The sequence below is a fragment of the Chiloscyllium plagiosum genome, chromosome 15, assembly GCF_004010195.1.
Source record: "Chiloscyllium plagiosum isolate BGI_BamShark_2017 chromosome 15, ASM401019v2, whole genome shotgun sequence".
NCBI lineage: Eukaryota > Metazoa > Chordata > Chondrichthyes > Orectolobiformes > Hemiscylliidae > Chiloscyllium > Chiloscyllium plagiosum.
Window position 1 is genome coordinate 19,579,927 of NC_057724.1, and position 20,070 is coordinate 19,599,996.

At 37.9% G+C, this 20,070-nt stretch overlaps 1 protein-coding gene across 4 annotated transcripts in view; it reads right to left on the reverse strand.

The window, feature by feature from the left end:
- diaph2 (diaphanous-related formin 2) overlaps positions 1-20,070 on the reverse strand; it is a 734,120-nt gene that overhangs the window by 418,470 nt on the left and 295,580 nt on the right. For all 4 annotated transcript variants that reach the window (XM_043704499.1, XM_043704498.1, XM_043704500.1 and 1 more), the window contains 6 exons: positions 14,259-14,369; positions 13,109-13,227; positions 10,698-10,814; positions 9,749-9,867; positions 7,721-7,785; positions 4,459-4,563 (listed from right to left, as the gene is read on the reverse strand). In XM_043704499.1, coding sequence (XP_043560434.1) covers positions 4,459-4,563; positions 7,721-7,785; positions 9,749-9,867; positions 10,698-10,814; positions 13,109-13,227; positions 14,259-14,369 — 636 coding nt within the window. The remainder of the gene's footprint in view (positions 1-4,458; positions 4,564-7,720; positions 7,786-9,748; positions 9,868-10,697; positions 10,815-13,108; positions 13,228-14,258; positions 14,370-20,070) is intronic.

Below are 20,070 nucleotides of genomic sequence, written 5' to 3' on the forward strand. Positions count from 1 at the left end.
GCAATGTAGACATCATCCACAAGTGACTGACAGTTAAGTGAATTTAGACTGTTGATACAAGTTGCTGACAAGCTTCTTGTCTGAAAAATTAAAGGCCAAGGAATAAAGGAAAAGTAGGAGCATGGATAAAAAGTTGACATGGTGATGGATGACAGACAGTAGTGGTGAATGGTTGTTTTTCAGATTGGGGAAGATATTTCACGAGATTATCCACAAATCAGCTTTAGGACATGGGTATACAGGACACAATTTCAAAAGTTTTGGATGACACACAAAATGGGGACAACGAGGTATGTAATGATAAATCTCAAAAGGGAAGGTGTTGAAAGAATTAGTGGATCAGTGGCAAGTGGGATTTAATACAGATACGTCTGAAATGATTAAATGGGGTTAGGATCTACCCAACACTGTTAGACTGCAGGGTGAAGAATAATTCAGTCAAGGCTCTCAGAAGGCAAGTGGAAAGTCATCCAAAGAGAAGGTACATATAGAGCTAAGAGAAAAAAAACAGGAAAGCCAAGACTGGGGATTGCTGTTTGCTAAGGCTGGGACTGGGAGTCCATTGTTAGATTTGGGAGTTCCATCTGCCAGGATTGGAAAGTCTTGGAGAGAGGAAAAGAGACAGCCTCAAGAGGGTTGGGGGGGGGGGCAGAAGGAGGCTGCAATATGGGTATGGAGGTAGAGGGAGGCTGCACCAGAAAGAGGACAGTTTTAACTGAGCCAACTGGGTTTCAAAGAAACTTGAAATCACTGGAGAGAATTAACTCCTTTGAAGTGCATGTGGAATCTCTAGTTAAAAGTTGCACAAGTTTGACAGTTACAATCAAACATCGTAGATTCTGTAATATTGAATGTGATGTTAATGAATTCTGAAATTAAGACCCGAGATGCAGTAAAAAGGTTAGTAATTGCCGCGTGAAAATAGTCCAGCTTTGTGCATAAATGATGGAAACACATCAGCTCTGACCTTTCCAATCTACGGAACTTGTGTTTAAGGTGATGGTGTTGTGCATACAGAAACATGCCAGTTCTTCTAAAAAAAAACTTTCTAGTGCCAAATTATGCCTGTTATTTTGTATGAATATAAACATGTATCACACAGGAAATTAATATTCTCTATACATGCTGTGACTTGAATTTTAATGGACAGTTGATTACTACCGAAGATATTTATAATTCTTTAATCTGTTTTTGCAAACCAATTTACCCCATATGTCAACATAAATACAGAACATATTGTTATTACATGAAAGCATTACCTAAAAAGTTATTTAGTAAAAATTAAAACAGTCTTCTCAAAAATTAGGACATAGTCTCCAAAAAAACTCAAACTCCCAAACTTCTTTCTTCACCTGAACAGGTTATTCCTTTAGCTACATGTTAGCTTGGCCTGTTTGCTCCATGTATAATAATTCACATGTAAATGGTATTTGTTACTGTCACTTGTTTAATTTAAACATTTTACAATTTTCTTCAAATTGCCTCAGTCCACCTCATGTAGTGATAGGAATTAGATAATTGGATATGATGTGGAGGTGCCAGTGTTGGACTGGGGTGGACAAGGTCAAAAGGCACATGACACCAAGTTATAGTCAAATAGCTTAATTTGAAATCACAAGCTTTTGAAGCACTGTTCTTTCATTAGGTGAAGTGGAGAGCATTCATGCAAAGACTTTATAATCAGAGACATCTAAACATCACACAAATGGATTGAGTAGTGTATCGACAGGCTGAATAGGTCTCTGCAGGTGATCAAAAGTGTCAGACGGTGTGAGTAAAGTGTCCATAGCAAAACAGCAAGTGAAGGGATGACCTATAATTCAATTAATTGAGGCATAGAGATAATTACAAAAAAAAGTAAGGTGGTGCTAGGGACAAACAAATAATTAGAACAACATGCTCGGTTGTAAGAGTCGCATGCCAAGAGTCTAACCAAAGTAACAAGTAATCCAAAACTATATAAACCAATCAATTAATTGGATAATAGGGTGATCCCTTCACTTGCTATTCAGCTGTTGACACTTTACACACACCATTTGTATCACCTTGTGATCTCTCTGATTATAAACTGGATGTTCTCTTCACTTCACTTCACCTGATGAAGCTTGTGATTTCAAATAAACCTGCCGAACTACAATCTGGTGTCATAAGATTTTTGACCAGATAACTGGATAGATTTTCATATTTTTGAAATGCAGATATATAAAATACAAACACCAATCCCAGTAAAGAGGGAATTTTCATAAAAAGATCAGTTTCTTACACTTTCAGGTGCATTCTTTACTCCAAATCCTGTCATAGTTTTACCAATCTGATATATTGAATTTCCTCAAATATCCCTGAAATCCATCATGTACCAAATCTATCAATGTCCCCTCTGTGATTCCTCCAACAACACTACCCAAGTTAACTGGACTTGACCTATCTTTGATAAAGTATACAAAGTACACATACTATTCCTGATTACGGATTCTCCCAATTTTTGCATCATGTCATGCAAGTTGCTGTTCTGCAGTTAAACTTTGCTCTTTGTTGAGCAACAGGTTTTTTTTATGCTCTAATGCAATAGCCAGCTTCTAGCATGTGCTTAAACAACATTTTTCTTCAGTGGAAAACCACCTTATCTGGTTAAGCATTCACTTTAATCCCATTATTATATCATTAAACATTCTTTCCTTGCATTTTTCTTTCCTATACCACGAACTTTGCACTTTCTCCACTGAGGATGAATCAAAATGTTAGGGTAATTTTTTACAGTCTATTCACATTTTCTATCATCATTTAGTAGTATATTAATTGGACCCACCTGTTCTTTGTGCGGATTTTTAAAACGTACTTACAAACCAACTTTGCTCATTCTCAGGATACCAGCTGCAGACCTTTATCTCTGTATTTACAATTCTGGTTCTGCTAATCTGTCATTGCTTTGTCTGCCCAATATTCATTATTGCCCTGCCTTTCATACTTATATAAACCTTTTCTATTTTATTTATTACTAGTCCCATCTAGTTTCATAAACCAAGATTATATCACTCCAGGAACATCCTTTGCCTTTCAATGGCATGCATTTATCTTAGAAGCCACCTTCATGAATAGTTTTGGCAGATTTACCAATAATAATAATTCCTACCAAATGCAATAAATCTCTTAATTATTTCCTCGGGAAATTAATCTCATTCTAAATTCAAACCAAAGTCTGTGACCCTTTTTCTCTGAAATATCTAAAACCTAACCACCCTGTCGCACCATGGATTTTTAAGGCACTTCTCCCCTAACATTCACAGGAAACTAATCCTGTTGTTTTAAAAGATCCTTTGCTGTGCTAATGCTTGCTAAGAATCATGTGTTCTCAAGCTGCACTCTCCATGTGCAGTTATACCATGTTTTTTGACAAAAGCTTTGGATGGAAAGAGAAATTCCCACAATAACCCTTACTGTCGAACTCAATTCAGGAATTTAGAAATTACCTGAATGGAAAACAAGGAAGCTGTCCATCAAGACTTCTAAAACAGCTTTGGACTGGCCCCTGATGCACATTTAAGAAACAGCAGGATACTCAGTTGTTTGATAACTTAAATGGGTGACATTTTCTGTAAATGAGAGTGCCTGATGCTGACTGAATGGGATTTAGACAATGTCACTTTCAGTTTCCCACCAAACAAGTTTTAGAATCTTGTTAACCTGTTGTATGATCCTTTCAGTCACTCAAGTTCATTCCTTTTGAAAGTTTTAGTCTCTGCAAGGATTTCACTATATTCTACTCAGGCTACTTTTCCACTTAGGTTGAAGAAATTATGAACTTTGATTGCATATTAATTTCATGTTATGCACGACAATTCAAGTTACCAAAGTTTCTTAGAAAGCACGTTCCAGACCAGAATCTATGACAACTCCAAGGACAAGAGCAGCAGATACACAGGAACCTCACCACTGGCAAGTTTCCCTCCAAGCCATTCCACTTTCTGATTTGGAAATATTCTCAAGGACAATTATGATTTGATTTAATTTATAGTTTTCGCATGTACCTAATTTCAGTAAAAACTTTTGTTTTGCGAGCAGTACAGGCAGATCATAGCAAACAAGGACATACAGGTCATAGAGGGCCTAAACATAGTGAGGCATATAGGTTATGACTGCTTGGGAGGTGTACAAAAGCAAGGTCAACATTAGATTTGAAATTAGAGGTGTCCGTGCAGCAGTCTGATAACAGCAGGGAAGAAGCTGTTCTTGAAACTGTTGGCGTTTATGTTCAAACTTGACTGGCAATAAATTTTGGCTGAACTAGTAACACCCAGATCGCACAAACTGATTTTTAAAAAAAAATTACTATCACTGTGACATGCATTGAAAATAAAATTACTATATGGTTCTCCAAAAATGTAAAATTTATTCTCAATACATTCTGACCTTACCCACATTATTCAACTATTCTTGTGTTGCAAAGCATATATTTATTACCTCTGCTTCCAACTGATGGAGTTTTGTTTCAAGCTCTTTGATTTTTTCATCTTTTTTTTGACTTTCAGCCTGTGCCTCTTGTCGTGCTGTAAATTCTTCATCAAACTGAAACACGTATCAGTGAAGCCTTCAAGACATGCTCAGTTTAATCACAACATACACACATGTACAGATATACACAGTTTTATTTTATATACATATCACCTAAATAAAACAGTTTGCTTTATTTTTCATATTCCAACGAACAAGCACACTTTTGGCAGTCTACTTTCTTGTTTCTATTCAACTTAATCAGTTTTATCACAGATGATTCCCAACATTTAATACTCTCCATTAGCAAGTGGATATTTCCAAAAAAATCATTCTTGATTGTAAGGAAGGAGGATCAAAACACACTACAATCCAAAAATAAGCATTGCAAATAGCAGAATGATAATTGACACAAATGCCAAGTTCTGTAAAGATCAACTTTAAAAGAATGTCAACCAGTAAAGCTTTGGAAAGAGATGCATTACTTTGGTTTACAGATAATATAACCATATTAAATCACAAGGATATTTGTGCTCCCTAAAAACGCTACTAAATCAGCTAATTAATTGCACGATGAACAGATTAAGAATGCCCACAACTCAGTAAATCAAATAAGGGCCCAGATTTTCCAAAACTCAGATAGCGGTTTCTATGGCAGATGGGATATGCACGTCAGTATGCCTATGGGATCCCAGTATCGCAGTCTCCAAAGGAATAGCTCTGGAAGTTATAGATTTCAAAGTGCAATTTCTGTGTGTTCGAAACCCTCAAAAGAAAATCCTTTTAAATCAGAGAACTCTGCTACAATTAAAACTTATGCAGGAAAATTTAAAACATTAAAACCCAAATGAAACTAGTGGGTAACTATTAACCTGATCCTCCAACTCATCAAATACACCTGCAACTGCAACTCTCCTCCATGCCTCATACATCCCCCAGAATTGGATCCAACACATCACTTTTTCTCCCTGGACCAGCAATACTGTTCCTATACCACTGAACCAGATATCCACACTCCCACACTGCTGGAACTGACATCCACCCCTCTCCAGAGGCCTGACAACACCCCACCTCCCCTCCAAGATCCAATGCAACCTCTCTTTCTGCTAGCTCCAGGGTGTGACACACCACTCCCTCTCCACAAGACTTGACAACCCAACATCCTCACTCACCCACCTCATCAGGGTTAATTCACCAACTCCCTCCCACCCCAGTCCACTCCAAATGCTCAATTATACTGGGTACCCTACCCAACTGGCAACATAACCTCATGTTTATCTTACAGATTATATTCCAAGAAGCCCATTCAGAGGTGTCATTACACACCTCTCGTATGTGGGACTGAACCTAAGTCTCCTGTTTCAGAGGTAGGCTGACTATCACTGCACCACAAGGACATCTCATGCCTACCTTACACACGTAGCTTTTCACTGGAGCTTTCCTAAATTGCTGTCTGTGCAGTGGGACATTTAAATCAAAGGTGGTGGAAACAACTGCCATGAAGAAGAGGGCATGATTGTTTTATTCCGACTATCCTTCACAAGGACATTCTCCAGAAATAGGAAGCTCTATCTTTATGGGAGGACATTGGAGCAGAGTGGCAATTTCACTGTGATTGGGCTGGACTTTCCAAGGAGTGACAATGTGATTAAAGCTAACATTGATGTTCGAGTGCACTTGAAAAAATTAGACAAATGTAAAAATCAGGTGGAACTTGGTTCAAAAAATTTTACGTTTTACCCTGTCACGCAATGATATGTCCTGAAGTAGAAAAAGCTCTATAATCAAAAAGACACAAAGCCTATTTCAAGACAATAAAAAAGCAAGTCCTCAAGGCACTCCTTTTTGATCACTGTAAAGAATAATGACTCATTGCAATTCATTCTGCAACAGGACATAAGTGTGGAGCCACTTTACCTCACCCATTCTACAATCACTATGCTTTAGAAACTCAAAGCTGGTGTTACTCAATCACTATTTAAAAGAGTAACACAGGAATGAAAAATTTAGACAAAAGAACAGTACAACAGCAGTCATTCTTAGGTGTTTCATGACATAAAGGAATGGACATGAGAGCCAGAGAATGTGCACAAAATAGATTCACCAGCGTGATCCTGAGGATTAGAAATTTGTAAGCAGAAACTTCAGAGACTATATCCATTGGCTCCAAAATGTTAAGTGGATATTTTAGAAAAGAATTTTATAATCATAAATAGGCTTTCCTTGAGCAAACCAAGAATAACAATTCCTTCCATTTGGAGAATTAATGATGAGGAGTAATGTGCAATTTTACTAAAAGAGGGAGGAGAGAAATTAGGAGAGATTCATTTATGGACAGGCTTTTTTGGAGCATAGACTGCTTGACAAAATAACATCTGAAGCTGAGACAGATAGGGAGAGAGCAAAGTGGTGGCATAATTTTACATTTCTTCAGCAAAGAACTGGCAAAGACACGATGGATCTAAAGGATTGTCTGTGCTCAAAACATTGATCCTTTTTGCATTCATTTATCAAATATTCTTCCTACTCCCTGAACTTTATGGTGTCCTAGCACTGGCCCCTCAATAACAAAAAATGTAACTTGCTGGATGAAACTCTCATTCATATTATGAGAGTTGAGTTTCATCATACTTGGATTCAGCCCTGCATCTGAGATTTTTCTCCAGCCTGCTCACTGCAAACCAAATTCAATTAGCAGTTCACTACAATGAACAGATATAAATATACTTTTGAATGAAGAAATTTTAGGAAGTGTTGGTAATAGAGTAGGAAGATACAATTAAACAAATAGCTCTTTGATGATGAATATAAAGGTGTAAATGATAAATGTCTTCCTCCTTTGTTTAAAACTTGTGCGATTCCTAAAGACTTAGGAGGGTAGATATAACTCTGAAAAAAAGCTAACATTCTTGTGACTGGACAGTATAAAAGCAAACAGGCAGGATTGTCTAATTAAATCATTTTTGTAGGGTTTCTACTTTCTAATGTCTTTCTGTAGTCCTGAGAGTATTCCTCTCAAATTGAAGACTCAGGACACTCTGATGTATATGTAATGCTGATGTCTGTAATATTGGACAAATTGTGGCTTGATCTTATTAACATAACATAAACTTGAAGAAAAGTCCCCCCCCATTCACCTTTTTAGCCTTCGTTGATGGCCACACGAAAAATACACAACTTTTTCAATAATATATGTAGCAAATTATGGCTTCATTTTTTTTCTGCTACCTACCTTTTTGGAAAATTCTAATGCCTTTTGTTCACTTTCTTCTACTTTTGCTTTGTCAACACATTGATCTGTTGAGATAGACCAATTGATTATGTGTTCATACTTTCATTGCATCTTACAAGAAGAAACTGTATTTGAGCTGAACTCCAATACAACAAAGAAAATTCCTTTACACAGTCAATCTTTGTGTGAAAGTTACATATAAATCTTCATAATCTACCATCAAATAAAAACAGTTCACCCACCTGCGATGGAGTTTGGTTTTACAAGCTATAAAAATTACTCACGAGCATGGTATGACAAACCCAATAAAATGCACACACAGTAATAATATGAAATAATTGAACATTGCTCTGGAAGTTTGCTAAACCCAGACTATTAAAGTCTTTACTGTTATATGGCCAATCATTTAATGGTGGGAATAACTTGTAAGAATTCTACCTAATATTCCTGGAAACCTCCATTAGAAAGTCAAGGATCTTCTAACTGCACAATGTAGCATTAAAAATCATAGCACTTGTGAAAATATCAAAGTTTCTATTAAAGTGCATTTATTTCAACTAAGGAATATGCAAAACTGAATCTGAATAAAATTAACATAGTTAATGCAAGCATCTTTCAGTTAATTTCACAATTTATTCCAAATTTCTGCATTATTCAAATCTAATGAAGCAAGAGAATGACTGAAGTGTTTTTGAATACTTTCCAGAGTCTCATCATTCTGTATTTTCTGGCATCAACCGAATTCTAGTTAGGTTCAGCAAGAATTCACTCATTCCAAAACTTGGCTGTGCGTGGACATCCACAAATAGGCATTTATGCTCCAACTTATTTGGGTTGAATTTTTATCCAATAGTTAACTCAACTGAGAAAAGAATATTTGGCAGGATTTTCTGAGGAGGAACAATCACACACAGATTGGTTTTGTAAAGTGCAGAGCAGCAAAGAGTCTGCAGATCTGACAGAAGAGCCCACAATGAGGGCTCCTTCAGGCGTGTGTTGGATGCTAAGTGACTATGCAGTAGGGTACCGAATGGATAAAGTGACAGACAGTACTTTCTCTAATCTTTTCTTTTGTGTAGACCTCTGAGGTCCATGCATAGCAGTGACTTCGCGAACCAGAAGTTAATGTTGCAATCTGTACTGGCACATTCAGAATCATGCATGGAACATCAGAGCATCTGCACGTGAGCTCAAAGGGAACACTGGTGCTGGGATGCGAGGTGGCAAGTGGACCAGGTATGCAATGGATTGCTGAAACATCAGGTACAAACATCTAACAACACGGGGTGGGGAGATGGCAGTGCCCTTGTAGCAGGAAACGGGTGTGTTTGCATCAGAGCAAGAAAGGAGTAAAGGGGTGCAGTGTCAGTACAGGAGAAGGTGTTGTCAAGTTATGGGGGTGTCAGGTTCAAAGTAGTTGGGCTGGGAAAAGCAGTGAGCTATCTTGAGGGATTAGTTGAATAGTCTGTCAGGAGTTAGACCATGTAATTAATACTCTAACATTTTTGAGTAACTATTTACAAAACTGCAAGTAAACACAGACATTCATAGAGATCCAGACATAGAGAATTGTCCAGCAGAATATTCCACATTTCAGGAGTCTCCCTCAATGGGGACTCCAGGGAATCCCCATGTGAAACCCACATCTCTGTTTCAGAAATGATCTTCTCGCCATTAGAAAGTCTGGGCCATTAACTTGCATTGCACAGCATTTTGTCACTGCAAGTACAAGAGCAAAGATCTGTACCCTTGAATCAGATCTATGTGGTATTACTCAATTCTACCACATTGGCTGGTTCACTGATGACTAAATTAGCTACTTAATTCATCAGTTCATGCAAATGTTCATTTATTAAACAGTCTTATTTTATTTCAAAGTATGTCATACTATTATCTGTGTGTTTTTGGAACTTCCACAAAATTACAGCCGAAAATCAAGCAATAGAAAACTCGAGCATTATAAAAACTTCAAAATTGTTAACACAGTTTAAACGTTCAATCAAAAGCTGAACAAGTATTCAAACATACCTATAAGATGACTAAAATCTACATCTAATCGTTTACGGTATTCAAAGTCAGGATCTACTCCATTCCGATGCAATACTATCTGGGATACACATTCTTCAATAATCTTGTAATACTGAGGTCTAGAAGCACAATAATATAGACAATGATTTTCATGTAGGACTAATCAGAAGCAGCACAACACAAAACCTCACTAAAGGTCTTAACACTGAATTCAAAAGTGCATTGAATAAACTGAGCAAAAGATACATACTCAATCACATCATGTTCAAGCTGAGAACATTTCAAAAAATATCCTACCCAAGACTTGCACATATAGTGTTAAAAAAATCTGACGCTCTATTAGAAAAATCAAACCTTAACCAGCTTGCAAAGAATTGGATTGGGTATCAGTGTCTTTTCAAAATGAAAGATAAATTAATAACTTGCATTGATATATTTATTAGGTTTGAAAGTTATTCTCTATTCTCCACTAAAAATCAGATGCAATCACTAGATCTTCACATTTCCATTTATTTCATAAACTGCTTATCTTAGAAAGCCAATTTTAATTACCTCATAGTAACAAGACTTTTTTTTTCTATTTGCGGAAGTAGAAACATAAAAGAATCAAATACCATAGAATATAGTAGTAGGAAAAATTCCTAGCTTCTCAGGTTTGACTTCCATATCCTTGTCTACATTTTCAATAACGATGAAAATTATACTTTCCTTTTGTGTCAATTACTCCAATCTAGGTTGAATACATTACTCTTACAAAAAATTCACTTGGATGAACTGAACATAACCTGTTCAAAAGCCATATTCACCAAGGGTGATACTGCGTACTACAAAAATTGGACATCTCATCTATTTACGCATACTATTATTGAAATGATGATTATTTGGTTATTGTTATAACACTTGACGGGAATTCAAAATATCAAAAATTCCACTCAGAGCGACATCTCACCTGACATAATAATCATTCCTGATGAGCAATAGATGTTGCAGCAGTGAGAGAAAATAATTCTCCGCTGCAGTGTCCTTCACCATATTAGAGAGCAGATGGTACACTTCATTCATGTCAGTACATCGGAAGTTAAGAATAAAAAGCTAATAAAGTGTGCATTAGATTTTTATTTACATGTACAACATTAGGAAATAAAGTAACACCCAACATACTTCCAATTCCAGTAAAAAAAAAGTTAAGTATAAAACTTGAGAATATTTTTCCAATACTGATTTCTGTCTGCTCGATTGTGGCATCTGACACTGAGATGAGTTTCAGAATCCAAATCTTCTCATCACCAAGACTGCCTATTTTCACCTTTCTAGCACCATTGTACTCTGACTCATCACATCGGCTGCTAAAATCTTCATCTGTGCCTTTGTTCTTCTATACTCAACAAATCTAACATACTTCTGAATGGATATGCACACAGTGCCAAGATATGCTTGAAAGCATCTAAACCTCCATGAATTATCACCTTAGAGTCACTTTGTCTGGCAACAATTCAATTTAAAAATTCACATTTTCATCTTCAAATCCCTCCATGGAATCGCTTCCCTTATTGATATAAAATTCTCCAGCCTTACAGCCCTTTGAAATCTCTTCGCACATCTAAGTCTGGCCTCTTCAGCACCTCAAGTTCTACCATGAGCAACTGTGCCTTTATCTTTGGATGTTACTCCAGAGATGTCCAGACCTCTAAACATTTGTCCCCTCCTTTAGTGGGCTTTAAGATGATCTTTCTAGGTCAATTCCTTATCCAGACATTTGGACACCTGTCTTGTATCTTTTCATGTGGTTCATGCTCAAACAGATTTGATACTTTCCTGTGAAGCATCTTTGGATGTTATGATGGCAAAGATGTTATTTACGTGGAAATTTTTGGAATAAATAAAACACAGCAAACTATTGATACATATAAGAGTATAATGAAGTAAATTTTTATTTCCTAAAAAAGAACAGGTTTGCCCTCATGCAGTTCATTTCAAATATAAATCAAGAGAACTTTTAGATATACTTCATGACCGAAAAAGTGAGGCATTTCACTGGGATGAAAAGAGCTTCAGCAGAGAGATTATGTTAAACAAACAGTATACAATAGCAATTGGAGCTAAGAAGCATTGTGTATTTTCTTTTAACAGAAAGAGCACATTATTAAATGAATGGTTAAGCCAAACTAAACGGAACTGCAAATTAAAGAAGATGTCGACAGAAAATAGAAGAAGTCACGCCTATATTCCCTATAACTATGACCAAAGACAACATTTCACAAGAAGAAATAACATGACTAAATTCTGATCCTACGACTGTCAAACTAATCAGTTTGTTATACTGGTCTCACTTTCACTGACAAACCATTTCATATCCATAGCCCTTTCTTCTATCCATTCAGAACAATAATTTTAAAATGCCATTAACAACCAAACAGACCAGCCATTTCAAATTGTTGGCAAATAAGTTGACATTTGAAATCTTTATAAAAAAAGCTCCCAAATCAGGTGCCAACTCACACATCAAGTGTAAAAGTGAATCAAAAATCACTGTTTTGAAATGTCATCAGCATCTAATGCAAAGAGTGGACATGTTTTAAACTCCCCATACATCTTCAAAACACAGTTCATGTCACCTGCTTGAACCTTTACGCTCAGGTTTCAGAAACTGGTAAATAAAACAAATGAACTTGAGAGGGAAAAATTGAGTACTAATTAGAGTACAGCATTTCCTGGATGATCAGCAGGTATTATGTTACTCACACAGCAAGTACATGGTTTTGGGACCAGAAAAGTTGTATCATTTTTTATACAGCAAATTATGGCAATTGTAAGTTTTCTGTAATAGATAATATAAGTATATAACATTTCTGCTTTCTCACTCACTTTCATATATGCAACTAAAAATAAGTTATTGGAAGACATTGTGAAGCATAGACAAATCATGGTTGCCAAAAATAACAAAAAGAAACAGATTGCATTAATACAACATGCTCGGGAGACGAATGACTTCAGGGAACATCTCATGAATGGTTTTGTTCATTAACGAGAATCTGTAATTAAAAATACGATTCAGAGACTACTGTTTAATCGAAGATGGGGTTGGCAAGTCTATTTGTGCCATCACTTTAATTAAGTTAAAAATATAAGCACACTTCTCACGTTTAATTGAGTAATAAAATAAAATGCGTAGATAGATGCATTTGTTTTGATATATAATGAGCTTGCAATGAAATAATCTGTCATTATTTTAACACGACAAAGCTTTCCTACTATAATTTGTTGACAAAACAAATTGACTCAAAAACCATAAAAAGTAGAAAAGAATTGTCACGTTGAAATAAACAAAAACAAAAATAAATAATAATTTGACAAGGATATTCCATCTCAGACCGGATGTCTTCCAGTCGATGTGACACCTCAATGAAGTCTTCTTCTTTGTTTTCATCGAACACTTTTAACTGAATATCTAGTTCTTCATTTTCTTTCTCTTTCAGCACCTAATAAATCCAAAAACACACTCACATAAACATCATATGAAAGTTGAAGAACAAAAGGAAGTAGGGCCTGGACCAGGTTATCACACCAAAGACTTTGATTAATAGATATTAGCAAATTCTTTGTTTATGTTAACAATGCTGCACAGCTCGCTTCGAACTTCAATAAGCTTCTTATATCTGTCCAACCATTACTAAAGAAAGACAAGGAAATGGATTAAACTTGGGCAGTTAAAAGCCAACACAACACTGAATTCAAAGCATTATTTTAAGCATTTCCCTTGCAATTGCAAATACAGCGATTCCTCCAGAACCAATATTCATAAATAAGCTATCGCCATCAAACCAACAGCAAATACTAAGCATACATCATGTCAAGATGATACTTCCCTTTCAATAGGCACCTTGCTAGATATGGAGAAATTTATTGCCGAGGATATGGAACACACAGCAAATCAATGTGAATGATGGGCTGTACTAAGCTTGTCAATTTTGGACACCTGTTTCCACATTCTTCCCGTCTTCAGAGTCAATGCTCCTTCCTAACAGTCTATTACAATAGCTTTTTTTGTGTGAAATAATGTCAATTTCATCAAAATCACATGCAATACTTCCTATAAAATACAAAATGGTTTGCACTGTAATAACTTACAAAATCTGATAAATGAAATGTCAGCTAAAAATTGAAGTCATTAGAAACATATTTTGCCTTCCCCAACTTCCCTGCCATCCCTACCACAAATGGATGACACTCGAGCTATCAGAAAGATCACATAGCAAGAAATGCTTTTAACAAGTTAAGGAGCTTGTGAAGCTTTATGAAGAACTTTTCTTTTAAAAATGCTTCATTTATGATTCCCTTGAAAACCTTGCTGAAGCCCTTTGTGAGGTAAAACACTTTTATATCAGTGACTATTTTATTTCAATCATCACAAGCCATGATGTAACCTTATAACCCAATTACTACCATTTTCAAACATTTTTGTTACTTTGTTTCACACATGCTATATAAAAAAACTCTTAATTCTTCTTACAGGAAGTATCTTTTTCAACCCACAACGCAGGAATTCATTTCTCAAGTGTATCCTGAAATCTAGATCATCTGGAGATGTGACCAAAGCATTAATTAACTGCATGCATGCGACCTAAAGAAAGAAAGAAAAAGCACTCAATTTTAGACGGATAAACTAGTTCAAACAATATTACAATCAACACTAAATTTGCTTAAACGATATCAAAGGAGTTTACAATTTAACAAAGAATGGAAATAGCAATCATATTTCATTGATCACTTCATTTAATTTAAGATTTCAGATACAGTCATCATTTAGTTTCATAGAAAAGAAATCTACTCCAATATCAACACAACAGGTACTTCGAGCAAAACAAAATGTTCAGAATGGGAATGCAAATCACAACTTTTCTTCCACTGATTGCAATCTGCTTGTAGCAAACAACTATTGTAGCTCATATGTCAGATATAACAATAATGAAGAAAAAACTAAGCTGTTGAAGGATAAGTCAAGGACAGTGCTATAAATATCACTGTTGTGAAGTTTAATGAATATGTACAGTCCAAACAGAATGCACATAATAATTAATGGCACGGATGTAAATGAGCAGTAATTAGTTGTACAGCAATTGAGTCCATGTAGTAAAACCTCATTTAATACAGTATTACTTACATATAAATTGTAAAAGACCAGCATATCTACAAATTACAAGCAGGAAAAGATTAAAAGGGTGAATGGTGTTTATGGATAGATATGGAAGGGAATACAATAATAAGCCAGAATCACATTAATCAACTCAAAGACAAGACCATTAAATTACCCACACAGTCCCAAAGAAATAAATATCTTACTAACTTTCTGAAAGTTTAATTCATTCCATAACTATCATGTTTCACAAAATAGCTGAAATCACCATTGTCCCTTCTGCAGGGTCTGACAGTGAGATGCAAAGATTACTGTACCATCACTGGGTAGAGCAGAACCAGAAAAAACCTCTGAACAAGCATGGCCACATTTTATAAATGCTCTGCCTCCAACTCAAATACAACTGTGAGTCTTCACAGGCACCCAGATGACAATGGTGATGCACCCAGTGCCAGTGGGCAGCAGATAAAAACAAAGGCAACTGCAGGCAGTCCTTCTTGGAGGATGGAGGATAAACACAGCCTTGTTCAGCTGGACATGGGTGCAAATCCGCCAAACTCACAGCAAAGGAGATTCTGCCTTGAATATCAGTATCTTAGTCAGTTTGTGTGCATCACCCTGACTCGATACATGAACTCCTGTTGAAGGGCTCCTGCCCGAAATGTCGATTTTCCTGCTCCTCGGATGCTGCCTGATCAGCTATGCTTTTCCAGCATCACTCTAATCTCCAGCATCTGCTGTCCTCACTTTCGCCTAAATGAACTTCTCCATTCAGAAGGTACTTAACCTCATCGGGAGTCCGCATGAAGTACCACATAGGAGGACCAGCACGGATTGTGATCTGATGTTGTAGAATACACTTTGTAATCTTGACCAATCAGTGGTTTGGAGAATGTTTAGAGAAGATGTCAGTCAAACATAAACTGGTTTCCAAATCTAGCCATCCAAAGGATGAGGCAATCACTGGGGAGGTAAGGTGCCATCTTTTGCAAGAAGTCTGTTTGTGCCTTCAAACAGAGGGATAATCTCTGGAACAGGGACCAGCTGAAGATTGCTGTTGCACTGATGTGCAAGTAGCTAGTACAGGTACTTGAATGACCAGGACAACCATCACATGGATCTCAGCTGAAAGGTGGAATAATTTGAACAAGTGGTTGAGCACAGAGATGACAGCACAGGGTCAATGATATGGTTCATTTTTTAAACAATAATTATACCTTTTATTCACACAAAGTCAGCCATCTGATTTCCCCTCTATGTATGGTCAGCACAGACAGTGCGTGAAGGGAAACATTTGTATGGTGACAGTGAAAATGATGGGCAGATGAACATTCTACATTCACTGGAAGAGTTCATGACTTGGTGGTGTAAGGTCTTAAATTTGGATTGGCTTAGATTCCCTACAGTGTGGAAACAGGCCCTTCGGCCCAACAAGTCCACACCGATCCTTCGAAGGACAACACACCCAGACCCATTTCCCTCTGACTAATGCAACAAACACTATGGACAATTTAGAATGTCCAATCCACCTGATCCGCACATCTTTATTTGGATTGTGGGAGGAAACCGGAGCACCTGGAGGAAATCCATGCAGACACGGGGCGAGTGTGCAAACTCCACATAAACAGTTGCCCAAGGCTGGAATCGAACCTAGGTCCCTGGCACTATGAGGCTGCAGTGCTAACCACTGAGCCACCATGCTGCCCCGTTATTTATTTACATTATTTACTTTAGAGTTTGTGGTTCTTGATCTGTGTTGGAAAGGATTTAATAATCAACATGGCAGTATTTATGGAGTCACAATTTTAAGCCAACATGTGTCAGAGAGCATGTGGCTACGATGGGAATTTGTTTGGTTTGTAAGGCTTTTATGATCCAAGAGAGTAAACATTGAATGCAATTAGCTTGCTTTAAGTTTAAAATAATTTCGGTTTTTGTTTATTTCAGTCATAGAGATGTACAGCATAGAAACAGACCCTTCGGTCCAATCGGTCCATGACGACCAGATATCCCAACCCAATCTAGTCCCACCTGCCAGAACATGGCCCATATCCCTCCAAACACTTCCTATTCATATACCGATCCAAATGCCTTTCAAATGATGCAACAGCCTCCACCACTTCCTCTGACACCTCATCCCATATACATTACCACCCTCTGCACGAAAAAGTTGCCCCTTTGGTCCCTTTTATATCTTTCCTGTCTCCCCCTAAACCTATGCCCTATGGTTCTGGACTCCCCGACCCCAGGGAAAAGACTATCTATTTATCCTATCCATGCCCTTCATAATTTTGTAAACCTCTATAAGGTCACCCCTCAGCCTCTGACGTTCCAGGGAAGACAGACCTAGCCTGCTTAGCCTTTCTCCATAGCTCAAATCCACCAATCCTGGCAACATTCTTGTAAATCTTTTCCGAACCCTTTCAAGTTTTACAAGATCCTTCTGAATAGGAAGGAGACCAGAATTGCACACAATATTCCAACAATGGGCTAATCAATATCCTGTACACCCGCAACATGACCTCCCAACTCCTGTACTCAATACTCTGACCAATAAAAGAAAGCATACCAAACGTCTTCTTAACTATCCTATCTACCTGCGACTCCACTTTCAAGGAGCTATGAACCTGCACTCCAAGGTCTCTTTGTTCAGCAACACTCCTCAGGACCTTACCATTAAATGTATAAGTCCTGCTATAATTTGCTTTCCCAAAATGCAGCACCTTGCATTTATCTGAATTGTGTGCAGTTTTGGTCGCCATACTTTAGGAAGGATGTGGAGGCACTGGAACGGGTGCAGAGGAGGTTTACCAGGATGTTGCCTGGTATGGTAGGAAGATCGTATGAGGAAAGGCTGAGGCACTTGGGGCTGTTTTCATTGGAGAAAAGAAGGTTTAGGGGTGACTTGATAGAGGTGTACAAGATGATTAGCGGTTTAGATAGGGTTGACCGTGAGAACCTTTTTTCCACGTATGGAGCCGCGGCCGCATCTGGAGTATTGTGTGCAGTTTTGGTCACCATGTTATAGGAAGGATGTGGAGGCACTGGAACGGGTGCAGAGGATGTTTACCAGGATGTTGCCTGGTATGGTAGGAAGATCGTATGAGGAAAGGCTGAGGTACTTGGGGTTGTTTTCATTGGGGAAAAGAAGGTTTAGGGGTGGCTTGATAGAGGTGTACAAGATGATTAGGGGTTTAGGTAGGGTTGACCGTGAGAACCTTTTTCCACATATGGAGTCAGCTATTACGAGGGGGCATAGCTTTAAATTAAGGGGTGGTAGGTATAGAACAGAAGTTAGGGGTAGGTTCTTTACTCAGCGAGTCGTGAGTTCATGGAATGCCCTGCCAGTAGCAGTGGTGGACTCTCCCTCTTTATGGGCATTTAAGCGGGCATTGGATAGGCATATGGAGGATAGTGGGCTAGTGTAGGTTAGGTGGGCTTGGATCGGCGCAACATCAAGGGCCAAAAAGCCTGTACTGCGCTGTATTCTTCTATGTTCTAAACTCTATCTGCCATTGGCCCATCTGATCAAGATCCTGTTATATTCTGAGGTAACCTGCTTCGCTGTCCACTACACCTCCAATTTTGGTGTCATCTGCAAACTTACTAACTGTATCTCTTATGCTCACATCCAAATCATTTATGTAAATGACAAAAAAAAGTAGAGGGCCCAGCACTGATCCTTGTGGTACTCCACTGGTCACAGGCCTCCAGTCAGAAAAACAACCCTCCACCACCACCTTCTGTCTTCTACCTTTGAGCCAGTTCTGTATCCAAATGGCTAGTTCTCCCTTTATTCAGTGAGATCTAACCTAGCTAACCAGCCTCCCATGGGGAACCTTGTCAAATTTCTTGCTGAAGTCCATATAAATCACATCTAACACACTGCCCTTATCAATCTTCTTTGTTACTTCTTCAAAAAACTCAATCAGGTTTGTGAGACATGATTTCCCGCGCACAAAGCCGTATTGACTATCCCTCGTCGGTCCTTGCCTTTCCAAATACATGTACATCCTGTCCCTCAGGATTCCCTCCAACACTTGCCCATCACCGACATCAGGCTCACTGCTCTATAGTTCCCTGGCTTGTCCTTACCACCCTTCTTAAACAGTGGCACCACGTTAGCTAACCACCAGTCTTCGGGCACCTAACCTGTGACTATAGATGATGCAAATATCTCAGCAAGTGGCCCAGCAATCACTTCTCGAGCTTCCCAAAAAGTTCTAAGGTACACCTGATCAGGTCCTGGAGATTTATCCACCTTTATGCGTTTCAAGACATCCAGCACCTCCTCCTCTGTAATCTGGACATTTTGCAAGATGTCACCAACTATTTCGCAACTTTCTATATCTTCCATATCCTTTTCCACAGTAAATACTGATGCAAAATATTCGTTCAGCATGTCCCCCGTTTTCTGCGGCTCCACACAAAGGCCACCTTGCTGATCTTTGAGGGGCCCTATTCTCTCCCTAGTTATCCTTTTGTCCTTAATGTATTTGTCAAAACTCTTTGGATTCTCCTTAACTCTATTTGCCAAAGCTATCTCATATCCCCTTTTAGCCCTCCTGATTTCCCTCTGAAGTATACTCCTACTGCCTTTATACTCTTCTAAGGATTCACTCAATCTATCCTGTCCATACCTTACATATGCTTCCTTCTTTTTCTTAACCAAACCCTCAATTTCTTTCATCTAGCATTCCCTATATCTACCCAGCCTTTCCTTTCACCCGAACAGAAACATACTTTCTCTGGATTCTCAATATCTCATTTCTGAAGGCTTCCCATTTTCCAGCCGTCTCTTTACCTGTGAACATATGCCCCCAATCAGCTTTTGAACGTTCTTGCCTAATACCATCAAAATGAGCTTCCTCCAATTCCTCAATTTTTAGATCTGGTCCATCCTTTTCCATCAATATTTTAACTAATTGTATTATGGTCGCTGGCCCCAAAGTGCTCCCCCATTGACACCTCAGTCACCTGCCCTGTCTTATTTCCCAACAGTAAGTAAAGTTTTACACCTTCTCGAGTAAGTACATCTACATACTGAATCAGAACATTTTCTTGTACACACTTAAATTCCTCTCTGTCTAAACCCTTAACACTATGGCAGTCCCAGTCTATGTTTGGAAAGTTAAAATCCTCTACCATAACCACCTTATTATTCTTACAGCTGGCTGAGATCTCCTTA